We start from the raw sequence: 23409 nt of genomic DNA on the forward strand, positions 1-23409 counted from the left end.
ATTTAAGCTGACCAGTCTGGTGACAAGGGAAATGTCCCAGTTACTCTTCCTAGAAGACAGTCAAAAACACAAGAGTTAAGAGCTGAATATTACATAGCTACACAGTGTCACTGTTGTGTTTCATGGTAAATTCTTTAAACTGACTAATCTGTAATGTTTTTCTTTGATGGCCATGTAGTTATTTGTGTTGAATCAAAAGATTATTCCATGATTGCAAAAAGCAGCCACCCTCTGCCCCTCCCTTCCCAGTGTGACATACCAACAGATAAGACATAAATCAACTAGGAAGTAGGCCAAAGTAAACCGCTTATATTACTACTGGTTATTGAAAATGGCAATAAAGTTGATATCATACTGGCACACCCATCCCCCGCCCCTCCCGAAACTTGCTCTTAGATTTGCCGCCCAGGAGTAACTTATCATTAGAAATATATTTGTTAAATAGTTAGTTAGAAATGCGTTCTGGAGACTTTATATTTGGTCAAATAATAATAAGACGTGTCTGTGGATTACAAGAGGTCTCAGCAAGCACTGTAACTTGTTTTACTTGCGTCAGTGGTTTACACCTTTATGTAGCACTATTGAATTGGTTTGAGTCAATAATTAATTAGTTAATTAATTAATCAATTAAGTAGGAGTTGCCTAATATATAAGTAGTCCGTCTTGAGTGCATTGGTGTTTAATATTTTTAAGGAGTGGTTAGTATTTCATAGTATAAAATAACAAATGTAAATTGTTTAGTAGTTTTAACTAGTTATTAATCTAACTTAGTACTCGGTAACTTAAATTTCCGAATTAATGTCAAAGGTTTTTAATACATGGTGAGGAAAAAAACCGTGTCTTGAAGCAGTACTTTTGTTAAAATGGGTCTCTTAATCTTTTTTCATTAGAAAATGTCTGTCAAAAATTGTAGTTACTATCTTTACAGGCGGCCCAGACGTGATCGAAGGTGAAAGACAAGGAGAATCAAAATGCCAAAAGACTGGAAGAAACAATGCCACCTGATGATCTGTGTGATATTTCTGTGCTCTGGAGTGAAAGCCGAGACGAGCCTGGGGTGCTCCCAGGGGAAGACAATCAAATCCAAGACAAGAGCAAAAAGATCCATACATGTCAAAAACCAAACGAAACAACGTCTGGGCCGCCTGTGCTATCTCAAGCCAGAACATTGAACATATACTTTGATCCCACACTACTGTTCTGATTTTAGTTTTCCTATAATATTCAATATTTTATTGCATGTATTCAAATAATTATTGTCAGTAGGGTGTAATACTATTATTAAAGTGTAGAGGAAAAATGATCATAGTGTGGCTTAAACTAATAGGCTTACCCAAGCATATCCAGGCTATGAGGAGCTTGAGAGGAGCACTAATCCTTATTCTCCTTGCGGCCCTAGCCTTTAACACTGAGATGTTTACTATAGAAAACATTTTAAACTACAGTCACTTCATAGTAGCCCATACTTGCCGGAGCTTTTCCTGCATTCTGTAGCATTAAGCGGCTAGGAATATTTCTACTTCCCCCTGAATAGGATGCTAGTCCATCGCAAGGTACCGGTACCAGCATTATGTCGCCATTTATATACCTGGGTGGAGAGAGGCACTATGAAGTAAAGTGTCTTGCCCAAGAACATAACACAGTGACACCGGCCATGCCTCGAACCCAGATCGCTTGATCCGGAGTCAAAGCTCGTCAAGTAGAATTTTGCCATTTCTGACATGAGTGGGGCCCAGTCCTAGGTCACAAGGACTGTGCAATAATTATTGGGGGGTCTAAAATGAGTACAATACGGCTTATTAAACGTTGATTTAACCCTCCCCCCCCTGTTACAAAGGCTTAAATAGCATCTCACACCCCAGTTAACCCTATTCAGACCGGGGGGAGCTTTTGACGCCCGCGCTGACTTTGAACTTTTATAACTTTTTTCAAGATTTATCCAAACGCCGCCAAACTTCTTGAGTTTTCCTTAAATTTATCTGGCAACAATTTGGTAGGATTGGATGATGTGTCAGGAACTTGACATCACCCTGGCAACGGCATTTTGACAGGCATGTTTTCCCAAATTTATAATTTTGCGTGTTTCTGTTAATAAAAATCAATTTAAATGGGATTATTTTTAAATTTTTACGGGTTTAAAGCACATTTTTATTTATTTTGAGTACTTTGCAGTGATTTTGGGTCGTTTTCTGGCATTTTGTAAAAAATTTTGAAATCCAAGATGGCGGATCCAAGATGGCGGCTGTTTTGACATCATGACGTAATTGTCACACGATGTGACGTCACCATCCAACGTGACGTATACCATAAGAAAGAGTTTCGGACGTACAATACATCCTATAAGTTTCATGGTGATTGCTTAAATATTCTGGAAGTTACATAGGGGGGGGGGGCTTCCGAAGCTCCCCCCCGGTCTGAGAAGGTCCAAAAAAGCCCGGTCTGAATAGGGTTAAAGCTGAAAACTAAAAAAATCGCCTGCAATACCCTCTTTTATTTTCCATACATTTTACGCAGCAAGAAAAATGAACGTGTGATTTCGTTAAAATTAACAATCTCCTCTTTTCATTGAGTAATTTAGACATCCCCCCCCCCTCTCTCTCTCTCTCTCTCTCTCTCAACCGAATATAGACAAGCTAAGTAGCCTGTGTACAGCCGTCCCGCTCTGCGATTTTTTTTTTGAGCGGAGCGACACGGCTGTACACAGGCTACTTAGCTTGTCTACACTTTGAAAGGGATATTTATGTTCAAATTATTCCGAAATCTGCGAAATGCCATCAGGGGCATCTCTTCCGCGCGCCGTTTATAGGGGCTGAACCCAGGCGCGCGAAGAGAGAGTCCAGAGACCGGACTAGGGCGTAACATAGCCAGCTTTTTGAAGAGTTGTAGGCCTGGTCAACCGGCCCCTAAGGGCCGCTTTTCGGGGATCCAATGGAATGCTTCCAAGCGCAAGTTTTTTAGATAAAGACTCTCGAAAATTCCTTTTCCTTCACTTTTTGGTGATTTTATTTGTATTTTGACATGACCTAAATTCTACAATTCACAAAGAAACATTTCGCTATATTTTAACTTATTCCTTAATAAATGAAGTTGTCGTTTACGACACATACCTTTGTGCTATTCACTTGGTTTGTCTAAATGGCACCCGAGATTTCACTTGCTACAGGGGCGGATCCAGGGGGGTGGGGGTGGATTGGGTGGCTAGCCACCCCCCTTGATCCACCAGGAAAATGAAAATAAACATATTTAAATAGAAAATAAGGACAATGTCCATCCACCTTTCATAGTCAGGCGGCCGTTCAAAGTTAAGGACGGCCATTTTTCCAAAATGGGAGATATTCGACAGCCTGTTTTACGAACTTCTGGCTTAATGTAACAAAACATGTGTGTATAATTTTTAAAAAATTAGTTTCCTTTTAGCTTTTAAGAGTTGTTTTAGCCTTGCTGGAATGATTTTCTTCTCCATTTACATCTTTTTAGTGAGTTTTCCCCAGGCCACTTTGCCAAAGGCTAAAAATTTCCACGCACGTGGGTGAGCAAAAAAAATATCTGTTCTTTCCGGTAAGTTCGCGGCCTGTCAACTTTAAATTTCAATCACTGTTCATTTCATAAGAACTAGAGTTTTTCTCCGAAATATAATTCAATGTAAGTTGAGGAAAGAATATTTTGCCAAATTATCAAGGAAAAAAAAAAGGTTTAATAACTTAATTGACAGCTGTTTAAAGCTGCTCAGAATCGTGGAAATCACGTCTAAGAGGCTTCAACTTTTCAAAATTTTCTGACGGGCGCATGCCCCCAGACCCCGTCCATGAAATATGGGCCTCAGGCCCAAAATAATTTGCCCTCCCACTTTCAAAAATCTGCCTTAAACCCTCTCTCCCTCCCCCATAAAAATACTGTGGCTTGAACAATATAGTAAACAAAAATATTGGTAAACAGCCACCCCCCTTTGAAAAATCCTGGATCCGCCCCTGCTGCTAGATGGATGAGCCTTGATCTCATCACGGAAGTGTAGTGGAAAGTGCTTTAGCCTGAATTGTTTTATTACACATTTTAAAAATACGAGTCAAATACCGTATACGTTGCTGAAAAATTTGTTGGCCAGGCCTACCGATCTGTAGGCAGGGGAGGTGGGGACTTGCCCCATCGATGCTCGCATGCAGTTGCCGCAAAACAGTGAATGTTGATGGCTTTAAAAATGAGAATTTTGCACAAGAATTGGATGTCAATGGGTTGCTTATGCTGGCCTTTATAGCATTTCAGCAAGAGAGGATGATCATCCTCTCTTGATTTCAGTGGGCCGCGACAATGAAGACTCAATGGAATCGGTGAAATCAACGCCTTTGCCTTTTTAATTTTTGTGAAAACTGAAAAAGAGGGGAATACAGGCGAAAGGTTTAGGAATTTTGGTCATACTTGTTGAAAATGAGTACAAGTAACGTCAACAACTTTTTTCACTCTGATGAAGGTAGGCGAGGCCAGCACTGAACTCAGTACTGAACTGAATAATAATTCCTTGCAACCGACCTATATGCCCGCTGCTTCTGCACCATTCATCCTACTGGACCTTTTCAGGCAGTGGAATGAGGGGAGGGGGGTTTCGTCCCAACCCACGGAGCCCCCTTTCTCAATCCCCAAGACCCCAGCCTTTGGTCCTGCTTGGCCCGGGTGTTTTCGGCGCCTGAGATTTCTCCCGCCAATCTCCCGCCCTTCCTTCGGGCTGGGGTAAATTGACCGCGAAAGCCTGGTGATGGGTAGGTGGGGCAATATTTAAAGATGGCTACCTCGAAGGTACTCGAACCGAGGAAAACATTCCTGTGATTCATTTACGTTGTTATCTGCCGCAAAAATATTGGGTTAGCTCATTATATTAACGGTCATGAACAAAGCGGAGTTTGCTGTGTGCCGTATCAAAGAAAAGCTTCCCGGGAATCAAGGGCTATTGACAAAGGGAAGCGGTTGTGTAGTTCACTGTGAGAGACTAACAACTTCGTGGGGTTGGAAATGCCATTATTTCATTGTAACTCCAAGTGTCGTGCTGTGCCATGAAGACTTATCTTCAGACAAGACGTTTGTTTTAGAATTCTTGAGCAAAGATAAAAGAGGAGTCGAAACATTCGAGGTTAAACAAATGGCCGATGTTTGTAAGGATCTTACAGGCCGCAGTTTGGAGGAGGATTTTGGCCGGGACCACTGTCTGAGCTTTCTTTCTGTTGAACCCCTGGATAAACGCGGCTTTCTCAAGAAAATGGTCAAGAAAGGAAGTCTGCAAACATTTCGTCCCTTGGATTGCGTTGACTTTCACAGTAAATCCGAAGAAGAATCGCTAATTAATGAAGGCTTATTCTGCCACGTTATAGCAGATTTATTTAGCGAGTCAACAAACTTTTCGTTTTCGACACAAACTTTTAAACTTGTTTATGAGTCAGAAACAAGACAATTTAGCCTGCAGGACTTTGGAGGAGCAGTGATTACCTTCAACCAGGAAAAGCCTCCAATTGGGGCTGTAATTTTCACAAAGAAGGGCGAATTTGTTGGTGTTTTGGACTTCGTGGACAATTATTCTGTGTCGCCTGTCTTTTTGCCGGAATCGTCGATGAAAGGTAGGCGAACTGTTTGTATAATTATCTGACGTGACATATGTGTTATTTGCCGAAGCATATTCTTAAAATTAAAGCACCCGGGGCTTTTATGTTGCAATGTTTTCTCTTTTTTAATGTAAATACCCTTTATGATTTGTTATTCAGTATAATTATAAATCTAACAATGAAGTTTCTATAGCTGTTTCCAGTCGATACAAAATTTGCGGTAGTATTTACATAATCATGTTTCCACTTAACACGTAAACATGTGCCAATTAACTCCTTCCAATTACCATATTTATAATTTCGGGCGAATTAATGAGGTTTTTTTATTTTCTAAAGTAAAATTTCGTTTGTGTGAATCTGGAGTTAAAAACTTTATCATTAAAAGCAATAGTTTGACTCATTTTTCAGGGTGCTCATGCAATAAATAATCAAAGTCTCTTCGAGATACCGACTTTTTTTGCATAAAGTATGAGTCGAAGGTTTATCCTGTGCATTGTTCTTCGAACTTATCATTACGGTTGCTTTGTAGTTTAGTTTAACAATTTCCTATCTTCGCGGAGGAAATGCAGCCATATAATTTTGTCAAAAATGGCTCGTCCGCGCCGGGTATTTATACACATATTCCTCAACATTACACAAATAAACAGTGCAAATTTCACCGAGATCTGACAATTCTATACTTTAAAATTGCAAGGACCTTTCGAGGCAGTCGAATACGGCAGCGAAATTAGCAAATGAAACAGCAAAATATGCGTTCGACGCTTTGTTTTTGTGACGCCATATTTGAATTGTTATAGGTAGACCGCTGTTCAATGTGTACAAGGCCGTATCGTTACGATTGCTCCACGAAAGAGCACGAAAAAAATACGGATATTTCCGACTACTGTCGGAGAAAACATTGCGTAAACAAATCGATACACTCAAGCTGCGTTTTTTCTGACTCGTCCCCAGTCGTCTTCATATAGCACGCGGCAATCTCTCCCTCCGCTGTATATTTGCCGCGTGCTGTATGAAGACGACTGGGGACGAGTCAGGCGTTTTTTCGCTCCCCGCCCCCACCCTTTTGCTTCTTCTGTTTTGTGCTGGCGTCCAGGTCTCTCGCCGTTCTCACCGAGCGCTCATCGATCGAAAAACACGAAAAATAGAGGGCTGTGGACAGTCTATGCGAGGGTCGGATATCAAGACAGCTTCTTCGTGGGCTTAAGAAGGATTAAACAAAAGCCATATATACAGTGAATGCTATCGAATTATATTTGAAGATGAAATACGAAGGAATTTTGCTGTCTTTGACTGGAATTCCACTCGAACTGCGTAGATACGATCGCATGTTGTAAAGCCGATTCATGCAACATTGCTGTCAACGCGAGGTCACGTCCCTAACGACCTAGGCTGATGACGAAATAGAATGGGCGCTTGTAGCGACCAAATTTGGCCTAAAAAAGAAGCCTTAAAAGAAGCCCCCATCTCTTGCATTTGTTTTAACTTCAATAATATCTTTGAAAAGAGCAAGTTTTTTGGTATGGTTTATTTTTGACGTTTGTAATTTTTAAACGATGTAAGTGCTAGTGGCTATTTATTCGTGTTTTAGTTACGCAATCCATTGTTTGTGCGACGCTTTTTATAGATCGCCTTTCAGACACACGTGCGTTAAGATAAGAAAGCTGACATGTCACTTTTAACATTGTTATATAACGTTTCTAAATGTGACAAGTCACGTTTTTCCACGAGATCGCGTGATCACCCACAGCGGAAAGTAATCCCTTGAGAAATTAAAATATTCCCTTGAGAAATTAAAAAAGTCTCTTGAGAGTAGACAAGAATGTTCCAAATTTTGCCCCACATAACTGCTATTCTTCTATTTTCGCTTGTAAACAAGCAAAAAAAGTCGCAAAAAATCACATCTTAAAATAATTTACAAGTAGTGAATCGTCCTTAAAAAAAATAGATGGATGCATTTTAAAAATGAAGGCGTAAGCGCAAGAAACGCACTTTGTGTTTTGGCCAAATTGAAAATTCTCACAAACAACTCCAAATTTCGCACGCAAGTTCGTTTACGTGTGCTCAACACTGCCCTGTATTTAGTTTTGCTGGTCTTTCCTTCGTTTTCGAAAAATAACACATGCAAAAAGACAAGGTTTTTGCTTGTGCGGCGTCTTTTGACTTTTCTTTTACAAACGATAAACAAAGGAAACCTTTTGTTTCTCAAGACGATGAAGTCAGCTAAATTTTTAGGCTTACAGTCCTAGCCCTAACGCAAAAGGTATCCCCAAGGCCGTAGGGTCGGGGTTAGAGTTTCAGATTAGGGTTACAGACTTAGCCCTAACGCAAAAGCCTAGCCCTAACGCAAAAAAAAAAAAAAATAATAATAAAGTTTAACACTAACCCCAAGGGATTAGGGAGTTAAGCCGTTTCAAGTTAAGTTTAGGATCAGAGTCAGCCTCAACCTTTTATAGATCGCGCTTTTAATGCAACTAAGCTTTCACGCCAGTTTGCTTGCAGCTAGCTTTTCTGCAGTCTGCTTGCGGTTAGCTAGTTTTTGTTGTTTCGGGCAAGACTATTTTACTCTGTTTAGTGTTACCGTTAGCTGTAATTTGCCGAGGTGAAAGTGAAATAAAGACTGATTGTTGATTGAATACGCTTGCTCGTGTTGTCACATTATACTAGTTTTGCTTTCAGTTGAGTGCCGCCGGCTTGCTCTCACTTCTATCTCCACTCCTTACATCATCACACATCTACAAAATCCTGCGAAAACAAGATAAACTAAGGCACGAATCGATTGATTGATTTATTGATTGATGAATATTTAATGAGACACAGAAAATAATTTTGCGAGGGAACGTCCCCTGGGGAACATATAAAGAATTTTTTAAAGTCTAAAACCAGGTCACTTCTCGGCAACTTTGTCGCGGCAGAACCCAAGCGGACCCTGTAAAACTCGCGTTGACGAAGTTCCCGGCAAGAAACCTCTTGTTTTAGACTCTCTGTGCGGCCAGGCTCAAAACTACCTTGTTTGCAACGTTTTTTCCGAAGCGCTAAACAGCGCTGTTGTACAAAACAAAGGCAGAAACATCACTCAGTTCTTCGAGCGATGCTGTAAACTTACGGGTATTCAGACTTAATGATGTCCTTCAACCACCTGGCAGCCGCACTTACGCTAAAACTAACCAAAGGCTTCAAATGATTTTCAGGAACAAACGGCCATTTTTTTTTTCTCTCTCTTTCCTCTCACGTGACACCTATCAGGTGACATCGCGTCACAATGTGTTATCCAGTCCTTTTCGTAAAGCGAATCCTCAAAATGGTGGCTAAGGAACTAAAAAGCATGGCTCTGACACGTTTTTCAACCTCCCCGGACAGTTAAATAACGCTAGAAGGAAAGATTTACACGCGATGTGTCGAAAAACTCATGCTGCTGGCTGACTGTGGAGAACGTAAGCTTTGCAAAACGCCTTTGTTCTTTGCATACGTAATTTCTAAAAAACGAAGCTAGATTCAGCGAATTTGAATACAGATCAATGTTAAGCACACGTAAGCGAACTTGCATGCGAAATTTGGAGTCGTTTGTGACATTTTTTTAATTTGGCCAAAACACAAAGTGCGTTTCTTGCGCTTAGGCCTTCAAATGGTCCTGTAACCAGGTGGTGGGTGGATTTATGATAAGAAATAAAAGCATAAGTAACTCTCGTAAAAATTAAGATCGTCCCTTGACGGTCTATGATAACCTGAAATGTTGCCATCAAATTCTTCAATCTCGGTGTAGTTTGTTCAAAATTATTTTTTGTGAATTTTCAGAAAATAGTCAAGAAGAAGACATACCCATGCCAAGCAATGGTGTTAGTGCAAGTGCAGAATCAATGTCAAATAATGATGATGAACACTTAACAGAACAAAGGACTATTCTGGAGGAGAAATCCCATCCTGGATCGGATGCTTTTTGTGATGAAAACAGCCAGGCTGTAAAAATTTCTGTAGATGATGTGTCACATGGCAATAACAATGCCCTACCATCCTCAGGAGAATTTCCCCCAGGTGTGGAATTAACCAGTACTGCAAAAGAATGTACAGCCAATCTTATGTCTGGTGGTATTACCAACGAGGTACAAACTGAACATGTTTTGGATCCTGTAAATGGCACAGCAATAGCCAGAACCAACTTTGAAGAATTCTCAGAGGAAGATAAATCAAAAGTTCGTGATTTGGAAGAGGAAGGTCCTGACAAAATGGAAGATGCTGATAGAGGTATTATACTGAGCTAAATGATGAAGAAACCATTTTGTGCTGTGATTGAGCAATAAATGGAGTTGATTTAGGTGCAGACACTGAACAGACTGCCTTGTTCTCTTTTTCAGGAAATGAAATTATTACACAAGATGACGACAGTTTAGTTACTGTAATACAAGGTACTTATACCTTGCTGTAGAGTGTGCTCATGGCTGCCATATTGGAGGAGTGAAACTGCGATAAAAAGATTTTCCTTTGGGGAGAAAATTGTTTTTATACATGCAAATATCTTTTATTAGTAAATAATAAAGATGGTAGATTTTTAGCTCGGTGATAAATAGTGAAGAATATTATTCTACATGACACGAGCGTGGGACAAAGTAAAAATCTGAGTCCCCGACGGGAATCGAACCCATGGCCTCCCAGAATACGGGTTGGGCGCTCTATTCTGGGAGGCCATGGATTCGATTCCTGTCGGGGACTCAGATTTTTACTTTGTCCCACGCTCGTGTCATGTAGAATAATATTCTTCACTATTTATCACCGAGCTTAAAATCTACCATCTTTATTATTTACTACAAATTTGATGATTTCGACATTGCTGATCCTAGCAGTATGCAGGACGCGTGTCACTTATCATCCTAGTAAATGGCCTAGCTCACAGCGAGTCTCACGTAGCTCAGTTGGTTAGAGCGCCCAACCGGTATTCTGGGAGGCCATGGGTTCGATTCCCGTCGGGGACTCAGATTTTTACTTTGTCCCACGCTTGTGTCATGTAGAATAATATTCTTCACTCAATATCTTTTATTGTTTGACTCCTCCAACATGGCTGCCACGAAAACACACTTGGTTTCTAACTGAATGTATTCTAAGTTTAACAGAAGTATCCTAAATATCCAATTAATTAATTGCATTGCACTTTTTAATTTTATTTGGAAATATCAAACACACTGTTATCACTGCTTACGACAGATTTACTAATAATATTACTACTTTTAGTGTGATTATAAGTAAGTATTATTGTTAATATTATTTCATCCCTTGAATGGTGCCTTTTGCACTTTTAGGATGTACCCTCTCTGCTTTATATTTTTAGTGATGCATATTTGTTTTCGTTATTGGAGTGAATATATTAAGGGGGTCGCCCTTAACTACAAAATGGATGGCTTCTAACCATCATATCTTGGGCTCCCTTAGTATCCTGGGTTTAGTTTTTGGTCATGTTTGTTCTTTTGGAGGTTGTCTTCATTTTCAGTAGTCATTCATGATGTTTGGTAAGTCACCTGACCAGAACAAAAAAACCCTAAAAACTAACACAGCTTACAATTTTCTCGGTTGAAATCAACACCAGGGGTAGAGTGCATTTAGAAGCAAAATCTGTAGCATGGATTTCTTGAAATTTACATCATGGCGCGACAAAAGTGCTGTCCGATAGCCCGGGGCTAGTTGAATTATCCATCGGGCTAGCACATTCTGATCACGGGTTGCCCAACGGGCAAGCAACACACGGGCAAGAAACATTGCAGGGTTGGAAATTAGCGCTCGCCCGCTCGCCCAGGCGAGTGTGAAAACTGTCGGGCGAGTACAAATCACAGAACACTCGCCCGGTTTGGCGAGTACGATTTTCATATCCAGAATATATTATTCAAAATAAGCGTAACTTTTTACCTTCCACTTTAAAATAATCTACACTGTTCACAAGCCGATAGCCTACCAACATTTTGAAATCTCCAACAATGACAACTAAGCTGGTTCGCGTTCGTAAACAGTCAAAAATGGCTTCTGCTCGGTGATTGTTACATGATGGACGTAGTTGTACAAAGTAATACCTCTGGTCATAAATACCGTTGACTCGTCCACCGAGCCTCGTCCCGCCTCGAACGCTGCAAGACGGCCATTTCCCGCTGCTTTTACTGTACAATTTCGACACTTAAATTGCAAACTACAGGAATTTGGGAATAGCTATCAATAAAAGTGCGTTTGAAGTGAGTGTTTGTGTTTTTATTTTGGAGTTAGGATCTATTTTAGGATATTTTTTCATTTAAGAAATAGGTTGCAGTCTGTATCGCGATCGACCACCACGGTGACACGCACGGTGAACATTTTATAATTCGTTGGGGGAGGGGGGCTTTTTTTTTACTAAAGGAGACTGGGCGAGTGAAAACTGACCTGGGCGAGTGCAATTCAAAGGTCACTCGCCCAGATGGCGAGTGCTCCGAAATTTTAGTTTCCAACCCTGCATTGTTTTTTTATGACAACCTTCACAAATAAACATGCATCAAACAGACTAGAGGGAAAAGTTTGGGGCTCAAAAATGTGACTCACTGCATCCTTGGAGACTAAAACTCCGCCAACTTGAACGTGGCGACTATATTTCTCTCTGTTATTAAAGATGAGTAACAGCCATTTTCTGAGGAATTGTGTCTTTCCAGAAAATTATATTGGAAGATATTTGTTTCTAAAGCATTCAAAATAAGAAAAGAAGTCATAGTTCTCCAATCCATAGTATTGCTTTGCCGTAAAGTACTCCATCACTTCGTAAAACTTGCAAATGGCTGACCGTTTTTGAAAACGCCCCGAAATGCATTGCAGGCATTGGGTACGTCATGTATAAATATGAATTGTGTCTCTTGAAATGTATCCTTCAGGATCCTTCATATTTGCAATCCTCTACATTATTAAAGCTACAAAGTTAGTTGCCACAAAATCGTAATGTGTTTGTTTTAATTTTTGTGGTAAGATTATTTTCTTTTTCTTTTTGAATATTTATGTATTTATTGTCTCCAAAGGAAGAACAATTTTAAATTTGCATATAATAAATTAATATGCAAATTACCTTTGGGCTAGCTCCTCAGAGCTTTGGGCTAGTAAGATAAAATAACAGCTTGCCCGAAGCTGCCGTTTTTATTTTCGTCTCACCCTGTACATTATTTATAATTAAGTTATGACATCACAAAAACCTCATGATGTCATAGTTTTTTAAGTAACATGAATTGTGGTTTAGTGTCCAATTACAGGAGTTGGCATCTTAGGGGGGAGGGGGTGTCCATTAGTAGGGGTTGACTGTAGTGAAATGATAATGCCACTTAGTAAACTGGTCATGGGTTAGTAGTTCACTATGACCTATGTTATTTTGTTTATGGATATGAGTGCATATTCCAGTAATGTACCAAAAATGTAGAAAAGGGAGTATTAAATAATGTTAATTAATTGAAATCTATCTTGTCCTTTTGTAGTGGGCGAATTCAAGCCTGTAGAGATGGAATCTATTCAACAAACAGAGACTTTAAATGAGGACATTGTAGAGTCTGATCACTTGGAGGAGACTAGTAATTCAGACATTGTACCACCAGAAAGTGACGGGTCCATTGGCAAAGAAATGTCAGACGTTGAAGAACCTGTAGTTGAATGTTTACCCGTTGACGAAGATGGACAAATGAAGGACAACACGGACAACTTTGTAGCTGATCAAGAAAATCTGCCAACTGACGACTCCAATGTTTGTGTTTATACAGAAACTGAACCAGTTACATTGGTTGGCTCCATGCCAGAAAACAAAAACACTGAAACTGATTCTGTCGAAAAACCAGATGCACATGTTACTATGGAAACTAGTGACGAGAATTCCAAAAATGACGACATGACACTAGTTGCCCAGGATGACAAGGACGTCACTGATTCTTCTGAAGAGACAGTTGATAAGTTATTGGACAGCTGTGATGTCTCCATTCATGTTACTCCTCCAAATGGGGATATTGGAAATGAAACTGAAGATTATGGCGACTTAAAAGAATGTCATAATATTCAAGAAGACGTATCTGAGGATTTGTGTGAAACAAGTTCTTCTGCAGAGGTTCCACTGTCCACAGAAACAACTAAAGAAACTGAAGTTGCAGAAAGAGGTGATTCCCAATTCAATGTTGACAATTATAACAAACTTCCAGAAACTGAATCTGCACAAGGTGGTAGTGGTCTTGCTTCTTTGAATTTGGAAGAAGTTGATGCAGAAGTTAATACGGATGTTATGTATAAAGGTCTTGATGAACATATTGAAACAGAACTTGAACAGTATTCTCCAAGATTTGATGGAGATGAGGCAGTTGTAACACATAAAGAATTTGTGAAAGTAGCTGACGAAGGAATCGTTTCAGCTGAAACAAGTGAAACTTCTGATCATAATCAGAATGAAGTAGATGATGAAAAGATAACAACTGCTGAATCTCCTGAACTCAATGGAGAAACAAAGCCTGAGGAAAAGTCCAGTGAAGATATTCTTTCTTCAAATGCTGGTGTCGCAGAAAAGGCGATCGATGGACAGGAGGCAACTGCTGAATCTCCTGAACTCAATGGAGAAACAAAGCCTGAGGAAAAGTCCAGTGAAGATATTCTTTCTTCAAATGCTGGTGTTTCAGAAAAGGCGATCGATGGACAGGAGGCAGGAACCCTCATAGAACCTGCTGTTGATGTTGAGGAAGCTGAGGCTGTTGACAAGGAAGTGTGTGGGGAATCAGCTCTTGATGATACTATTGTTCTACAAAGAGTTGATGCAGGTCAGAATATATTTATCATAGTTTTGAAACAATTAGATTATGAGCTTTCAGAATTTTCTATTTATTTTAGTGAGGCTGTAGGCTGTTCAACTATATATCACGTCATGTAGCCGGATATTGAGAACAAAATTAACAATCTAATGCATTGGTAGAATTCTTTCTAAAGTATGTCCAATTGAACAATTTGCAGTTATTTCTGCTTTATAAAGTACTTTTAATTACTAACAGCTGAACATTGTCTTTGTTAAAGCAGCCCAGTTTATTTTCAAAATAACTAGCCTTGGCGCTGCTTGTTTTATTCACACTGGTGGTAACCTTAAGTTTGTGGTTAAGTTTCTGATTGAATTCCCTAATTAAAAGCATTATTTTGTCAGTGATCTGAGCTTTTGTGGAAAATTGAAAAACAAACAAATGTTCACATACCTGTTATCTGGGATAACATGTTATACACACTGTGTATGTAGTCTGGGGGATAAATTTATGTTTATGGGTAATTGCAGATTCTCTACTGACGGAGACAGTCACCAACAACCCTCTTATTCTGAGAGATCTTGGTAAATGCCTGGACACAGAATACCAGTATGGAAGAGTGCCTTGTTGGAGAGACTTGGCTGAGCTGTTGGATATTCCACCAGAGGCATATGAACACTGTGGTACATTCTCAGCTACAAGTCCAACAGAGGACTTGTTTGTGTTCTTAACAGCAACAAAACCTCAGCTTACCATTCAAGATATTAAAGAGGCTCTTAACGAAATTGATCGACATGATGTAGCCCAGCTGCTAGACAGGAGAATTGCAGGTTAGTGCAAGAGACTGTTATGAATAGTAGTAGTAGGCAGCTGTTGGACAAGGTCTTTAGATTAGCGCACTGAAGGTTAAGTGCAGTGTTTGCTGTCACTAAACAGTCAAATTTGAGATTAACAGCTCTGGCTGCAGTTCTGACAGGCAAACTGTTGTTCCTGTAGAGTTTTTGAGAGCTTGCAGCAGAGCTGACCCTTTGTTTTGCTGTCAATGGATAGATTGTTGTTATACCAGTAAATTTCTTTAAACTGTTGTTGTGCAGTTAAAAGGGCAGAGTGAGCTAAGCTAAGAAGCTAAGCCGGGCCTGTTAACCTTTTTGGGAGGAGTTGAGGAGTTTGAAAGGGGAGGAGAGGGAGGACTCCTGATTGAGTAGTCCAGGTTCAAGACTGATTAAAATGTTTGTGTGGTTGTTTGTGTGGTTGTCTGTGGTTTGTGTGGTTGTCTAAGATACTTTTACTTCCCTAATCTCTCTGCAACTCCTCCCTCCCCCCTGCCCTCCTTCCCGAGAGTATTTTTAATAGGTTACCAGCAATGGACTAGAATCTCATACAGTGAAGTAGCAATACTCCTAAAGCTACTTCATGTTATAAAAACTGAGGTTGGAGTTAAGCACTTGCCCCTTGTCAAAGCAACTGGGCTCTAAAAAGCTTTCCTCTTGAATTTGTTTTCAGGGGGTGGGAGGTAGCTCTTGCACTCACCTCAATTTTTTTTCATTTTGCCCACTTTACAACACATTACTGTGCATTTGACCACCAGGCGGTATAATCAGCAAGGAAAGTGTTGTTGGCAGCCTTGTGGAAAGAGATGACACCGACATTCTTGGTCGGTTGGCTTTAAAACTTGATCGAAAAAGGAAGAATGACTGGAAGGGTCTGGCACTGCAGCTGAGTGTACCACACCGTGTATTAAGGAACTTTGGTTCTAATCAGCGGCATAATTCATCCTTGATGCTATTAAAGTATATTCCTATATTTGATCCTGAGTTGACGTTAGAGCACTTGAAAGCGTGCTTGTTCTCCATTGGCAGACAAGATGCCGTTAAAGTCTTGGACAGTGCTGGAATTCCAGGTATTACTTTTTGAGCTTTGCTGCAGAATCAATATTGTCTTATGGTTATTGTGGTTACAACTGTATCTGTAATTTTGAGACAGACCTTATGAATATAGCTTTTAACAATTCTGCATTAAACAGTCAGGTTCCTTTTATGTGCATTCTTTGTTTCAGGGGATGAACCTGTTAAAGGCATTCTTGATGACTCAGAATTGCTAGATCAAATCACAGACCTGTTGAATGAAGACCCTCCTTCGCCACATTGGAGACATCTTGCAAAGGAGCTTAAAATTCCAAAAGAAAAATGCAAGATCTTTGAACCCACAGAAGACACTAACAGCCCAACTAAACTGCTGTTTAAAAGTATTGAGAAGTGTGAACCTGATCTGACATTTGAGGAACTTGTTCTGGCACTCGTGGCTATGAAAAGACAAGATGTCTTAGATGTCCTTCAGAAATATTTTTCAAGTAAGTTGAAATTTTCAACTGCCACCACTGTTTAGTTCTGTGTGTAGCAAGCATTCTGCGGTGCAGAAAAATTGAGGACAGAAGCACCCTCCCCTTCTACTTTTTTTGCCCTCATCCTTATTTTTATTAACAGTGATTTAGTTATACACAAACAGGTAAACACAAACGATATTATTTCCCGACGTTTCGGCGACATCATGACGCTATTATCAAGGGTAAATTGAGAAAAATTAATTAAATGCGAGGTTCAAAGAGATAAACATTTGCATAATGGTGGTGGCTATACAAATACTTAAGCACCGATTGAATCCGTTTGCACGTTCAGACTCGGTGTTAATTGCTTGATGTAAAGCATCTCGTTGACAAGACAGTCAAATTTGTTCTTGCATTTCTTTAGCACGTTGAAACAACTGAGGAGGTCCTCAGGGACAGCACCCGCGTGATTGTTGTCATAGTGCTTGCGTACAGAAGATGACGTGCTTTTGTGGCCATCCACGCGGGCATGCAAATGCCCGCGCGTGTAGCCAACGTAGCTCCCTGTATCACACAGGTTACACTTAAACTGGTACACTACGCACTGCTGGTTAACAAGCTTTGGTTTGGTCTCACATTCTTGAAGGTCCTGGCCAATTTTCCGACTGACAAATACGGGCTGGACTGTTGTTTGGAGTTTAATGCTAAGGTCTTTCAACTGCGTCTTTACAATGTCTGCAGAAACTTGGTCCTTAAAGGGTATGACTACTCGGGTCACGTCATTTCCGGCCATTTTTCCCGAAGCCTGCAATGGCTGCTGGCCTACAACTCTCGAGTTCACAAAGGTATTGATGGTGGAGTTAATAAGATGATGGGGGTAATCCAGACGTGAGAACAAGGATTTCAAACGTTCACACTCCTCGGAAAAGTATGACCACGAGGAGGACAACCGGTACGCGCGATCAAGCATAGTTGTTAGTAAGCTCTGTTTGTAACGGTTGTCAACGTGACTCTGGTAGTGGACAAATAAACCAGTATTAGTAGGCTTCACGTAAACTTTGGTCTCAATTCTAGGTGCACGGTTTAGGAGCTGGGTGCCAAGAAAGGGGAGCATTCCATCCTTTTCGATTTCCATTGTGAAGCTGACAGAGGGATGGGCGTGGTTCAGGGTGTTTAGGAAGTCCGTAGCTGTAGTAATATTGGGCATTACGGTGAGAGTGTCGTCAACATACCTGCGGTAATAGTCAGGCAGTTTGCCTTCTAGCTCTAGTTTCTCTTCTAGCGATGACATAAACACGTTAGCTAGCAAAGGCCCGAGGGGGGACCCCATGGCCACTCCGTCGATTTGTTTGTACAGGGCACCATTGAACGAGTTTGCGAGTTTTGAGAAAGCATATCCCCCATTCCAGTTCAATGGTGCCCTGTACGAACAAATCGACGGAGTGGCCATGGGGTCCCCCCTCGGGCCTTTGCTAGCTAACGTGTTTATGTCATCGCTAGAAGAGAAACTAGAGCTAGAAGGCAAACTGCTTGACTATTACCGCAGGTATGTTGACGACACTCTCACCGTAATGCCCAATATTACTACAGCTACGGACTTCCTAAACACCCTGAACCACGCCCATCCCTCTGTCAGCTTCACAATGGAAATCGAAAAGGATAGAATGCTCCCCTTTCTCGGCACCCAGCTCCTAAACCGTTTACCTAGAATTGAGACCAAAGTTTACGTGAAGCCTACTTATACTGGTTTACTTGTCCACTACCAGAGTCACGTTGACAACCGTTACAAATGGAGCTTACTAACAACTATGCTTGATCGCTCGTACCGGTTGTCCTCCTCGTGGCCATACTTTTCCGAGGAGTGTGAACGTTTGAAATCCTTGTTCTCACCTCTGGATTACCCTCATCATCTTATTAACTCCACCATCAATACCTTTGTGAACTCGAGAGTTGCAGGCCAGCAGCCATTGCAGGCTTCGGGAAAAATGGCCGGAAATGATGTGACCCGAGTAGTCATACCCTTTAAGGACCAAGTTTCTGCAAACATTGTAAAGACGCAGTTGAAAGACCTTAGCATTAAACTCCAAACAACAGTCCAGCCCGTATTTGTCAGTCGGAAAATTGGCCAGGACCTTTAAGAATGTGAGACCAAACCAAAGCTTGTTAACCAGCAGTGCGTAGTGTACCAGTTTAAGTGTAACCTGTGTGATACAGGGAGCTACGTTGGCTACACGCGCGGGCATTTGCATGCCCTCGTGGATGGCCACAAAAGCACGTCATCTTCTGTACGCAAGCACTATGACAACGATCACGCGGGTGCTGTCCCTGAGGACCTCCTCAGTTGTTTCAACGTGCTAAAGAAATGCAAGAACAAATTTGACTGTCTTGTCAACGAGATGCTTTACATCAAGCAATTAACACCGAGTCTGAACGTGCAAACGGATTCAATCCGTGCTAAAGTATTTGTATAGCCACCACCATTATGCAAATGTTTATCTCTTTGAACCTCGCATTTAATTAATTTTTCTCAATTTACCCTTGATAATGGCGTCATGATGTCGCCGAAACGTTGGGAAATAATATCGTTTGTGTTTATCCTTATTTTTGCACAGTCAAAAGTTAAATGTAGTACATGTGAACTCTTACGGTGCCTTACAATAGCCACCCAACAAACTTTTTCAAAAGTCGTAATTGGACAATGACGGCGAGATTTAGTTTGGGTAAAACAGAGAAAACGACTTTGGTTGCACGTACAAATGACCACTTATACATAGGGCACGACTTTACAACCAAGAATTCAGCCACAAGAGGCAGTGACAAGAGGCAGACGCATCAAACAAGTTCGCAGCACTCTCTGATTGGCTAACTAGTAAAAAAAGTTCATTGAGTGGCTATGGTAAGGCGATCACACTGTAATTCAATCATATGTGAAGGCAGTTTCATATTTGTAAATAAAATTTTCAGGAAAACTCAAAGCATTATTGTTTGGTACATGAGTTAAGCAAATGTGTGTTTGGGTTGCTAAAAATAATAGTGTGTAGAATTAAGGTACATCTAGCATCGTTCTAACTTCTCTTTATATTCAATGTGGTTTATCAATCTTTCTTCAGTGCTGGCCAAGCGTTTTGCAAATTCTCAAATAAAAACTATGGATATTGTGACATTAATCTATGAAATATTTTTCATTAGGTGATGACATTGACCAGATTTTGGAAGAAAATAATCTTCTTGCACCAGTGGAGGACCACCCAGAAGAAAATGAAAGTTAAAGTACTTTTAAAAATACATTTAGTGAATTAAAAATATTTCCATTGGACACTAGAAATTATATGTACTAAAATTTAGGTGAAGTACATGCAAAGGGCTACAGTTACAGTGCCCTCTGCAGCAGACAAGTCATTAATTAGTACAGAGCTATGTAATACTGACAGTGGAATTCTGTTCTCTCAAACCTCCAAGGAAAACAAAAATTGGTTTAAGAAATCAGAGATAACTAAAACTGTAGTGTTTAACTTAGTGAGGCAAATTCAAGAGAAACATCTTTTGGTTCAAGTTATCACAAAGGGTATAAAGGCGAGGGTTTGTGATATCATGATTTCACTGTAAATTTAGTGTTACTGGGATTGGCCCAGAGGGGGGTACTCGGGAATTTAAGTGACGGGGATGATTGAAGGATTTTTTTGGGTTCGAAATTTTCGGTTCCGGGATTTTTTTGGTTAGGAAAATTTGTGAGTATTTTTTATTGGAGTAGGGATGTTTTTGTGTATTTAAAACAATCTGAAGATTTGTGGATTTGTGTAGTGCTTTGGCTTCATAGTTCTGTGAAAAAAGTACAAACAAATGTGTTTTGCTATTGATTTTTGAGGGGTCAATTTTTGATCTAGGGATTTTTTGTGGGTTATGTTGATTTTTGCCCCCATTCGATCATCCCCGTCATTTGAAATCCCAAGTACCCCCCCTGGGGGATTGGTAACACGTGGACGAGTGGGGAGCACTTGAGGCTAGAACTTCCCATCCACATAATTTATTCCATTGCTGGCACTTTCCTTGCAAAATTTAGTACTAGTATGAATTTGCTTAATTCTTAGAACTGTAAGATGCTGTTGAAGTCATTTATTAATAAGGTGATTTCACACATAATAGTGTTGTGCTATTTAATGTGTCATTTGAATTTGACTTAAGTTACCCATGGGTGCTTGTTAAAATACAACACAACTTTAGATGTCGCTCATACATACCCACTGTTATATTACCATGTACGTGCACTGAAAATTTTCTAACAAGATTATGTACATGTATGCTGATTAATTGCTTCAGACGTGTAGATAGTATACATAGAGACATCCACAGCTTAATGTATTTCCAGTATCAGAGGAAACCATTGTGTACATTTGTAATCATGTAGAATATGATGTAAATTGAAAAGCTAAGTTATGTGTTCATCAAGTTTGCAGTGTGCCTCACCATGCCATAAAAGTTAGATATTTACTTTGTTCATAGATGCTAAGCAATGCTAAATAATTTAATGGCAGATGTGAATATAAGCAGGCATGTAATTTGTTGGTTGTCACAAATTCCAAATTTAGCCTCTAGGCTGATTATTATAAGAAACTGTATGTCTGCTTGAGTGGAACTTCGATTTAACCATTAAAATCTTTGTAATGAATTCTTAGGAATAACAGTCTTCACTACAGAAATGGTAAAATATATGGAAAAGAACTCCAATATGGCAAATCCTTGTTATAGCAAACACACTCTGTCAATTCCTTGGCCCTGTGTTATATCAAGGTTCCACTGTATATAATTATTTGTTGTAAACATACAATGTATGTCTTGAAGTATTCATATCAAAACAATCAGAATATTGTTCCTAAAAAGTCACAATCAAACGGTTGCAGCAAACACTGTAGGTCATTACTGACTGTTTGAAAGGAGTTTCCAGTTAAACGAAACTATACCACTTTTTGTGGTTTTGTTTTTTTGAAAGTTTCACTGAAATGTTTTGGGATTTAAAACTTAATTTTGGCATCCCTAATCAGAGAGCCCATTCATAACCAATCTTTGAATCTATATTTTGATTACTTAAAGTTCGCCAGTACCAATTTGTCTATATTATTGTATTTTTGTACATTGAAAATTATAGGCATTTCTAAAATGTGCAAGAAATGCAACTATCATTTATAAGTCATAAATTGAAATAAAACTCAATAGTTTATATTAGCCCCAGGTGGGGTACTCGCAAAACAAAAACAGAAAATTCTGCGAAAATTAATACCTGTACTGAGATGTTTGTCTTTCCCTCAATTTCATATGCTTCACTCTGTCCCATCTCGGGGTCAATTTTGTTCATGAGTCGACCCTAGGGTAAAGCCCTGTGTAGGTGATGAGTCCATCAACTAAGGGTGCATGTCCTGATTGTTGATTTAGTAGAACCTACTGTTGACAAAGCAGTTTTAGAGAGATGTGCAGGCTTATTGTATATTCAGTGATAATTATTAGATGAGGATTGAGAAACACTGTCATTAATTAGGCTCCTGGGTAAATTTGAAAACAGAGATATTTGAAAAAGCTGTTATTGGTATAAAATGTTTTTTCGTCCACATTAACCCAAGTAAATTTGAAAATGATACATGTGTGCTTAGGCCCTGTACACATTGACCTGGGTAAATTTGATACAATACACACTTTAGAGAGCGTTTTTTAAAAGATCCATTTTTGGTGAACAAACAACCCCATTTCAGTGTGGACAGTTGACCTATCCAAGTAAAAAAAGATGGGTTTTCAAATTTACCCGGGTCAGTGTGGACGGGCCTTAATTGTACGTAAAGTTACAACACATGCACAGAGCTATTGTTTAGCTAATTAAACCTTTCGTTTTCAGAGCGCCTGCAAAAAATCCCGTTTTCGCCGTTTACACTAAACCACCTTGGTGGCGTTTTTAAATTTACTCGCTTTGGAGAGCGTTTTGAAAAATACCGTTTTCGGTGAGCGAAAACCCCGTTTTACAGTGTGCACGGTTGGCCTGTCCGGAGGAAAAAAGATGCGTTTTCAAATTTACCCGGGTCAGGGTGGACAGGGCCTTAGTATCAGATTAGAAGATTAATTCCTGCTATTTGTGAAAGTAGTGCTGTAAGGACTTTGTCCCATAGTTGCGGTCTTTAGTAGTTTCAACAAGTTCGCTCAAACAGCTCAGTTTTTTTTTTCTGTATTTCCACTATTCTATGCATGTTATTGAGTGAGTATATTTAATCTTTAGTTGATTAAAATGGTTGTACAGACAGAATTATAAGCAAATATTTTGTAAAGTAATTAGATCAAATTCCTCATATAAAGCTTCAAATACGAAGCTTTATATGAGGCCTGGGTTAATGTTATTAAAGTGTATTGCTGCTTTACACAGAATCAAAGCGATGTGTACAAACTGATAGTATTTATGAGGATAACTACCCCAAGCTCTATTCAGTTCCCAGCAAGGGAGGAAGGTTATTTTACGGAAGACCATTTTGGTGGTGGGGGGTGTGGGAACGTTTAATGGCAAAGGAGATTATTATATAGTTCTTTACTTTTATCAATTGAAAGGGTCGGCGATGCCGCTTTCGAAGGTGTAATTGGCCGAGACATACTTCAAAACAAGTCGCTGCGACAAGGCGCTTGTTCGTACAATTCCTGAATATGGCGATAATACATGACACTCTCTCAATGGTTAATTTATATTTTGTCGCAACGAATTGTCCAGAAGTGTGTACACGCTGCGACAACG

The 23409-nt window shown here is 39.9% G+C and overlaps 2 protein-coding genes and 1 pseudogene across 3 annotated transcripts; 2 read left to right on the forward strand and 1 right to left on the reverse strand.

The window, feature by feature from the left end:
• Window positions 1-4767: 4767 nt before the first annotated feature.
• On the forward strand, window positions 4768-21612 carry LOC144634708 (uncharacterized). Of its 2 annotated transcripts, XM_078493748.1 has the most exons (8): window positions 4768-5600; window positions 9378-9824; window positions 9935-9985; window positions 13043-14356; window positions 14857-15156; window positions 15915-16226; window positions 16383-16676; window positions 19839-21612. In XM_078493748.1, the coding sequence occupies exons 1-8, from the start codon at window positions 4877-4879 to the stop codon at window positions 19916-19918; spliced, it is 3522 nt and encodes a 1173-aa protein (XP_078349874.1). In that variant the 5' UTR covers window positions 4768-4876; the 3' UTR covers window positions 19919-21612. The 2 variants fall into 2 exon arrangements, with proteins under 2 accessions (XP_078349874.1, XP_078349882.1); XM_078493756.1 differs by lacking the exon at window positions 9935-9985.
• On the reverse strand, window positions 16969-17979 carry LOC144634992 (uncharacterized). The gene has a single exon (XM_078494051.1). It carries the CDS (start codon window positions 17977-17979, stop codon window positions 16969-16971), a length of 1011 nt encoding a protein of 336 aa, XP_078350177.1.
• On the forward strand, window positions 18098-19201 carry LOC144651011 (uncharacterized; annotated as a pseudogene).
• Window positions 21613-23409: the final 1797 nt, after the last annotated feature.

The sequence above is a fragment of the Oculina patagonica genome, chromosome 1, assembly GCF_052425735.1.
Source record: "Oculina patagonica isolate OP01 chromosome 1, crgOcupat, whole genome shotgun sequence".
Taxonomy (NCBI): Eukaryota; Metazoa; Cnidaria; class Anthozoa; order Scleractinia; family Oculinidae; genus Oculina; species Oculina patagonica.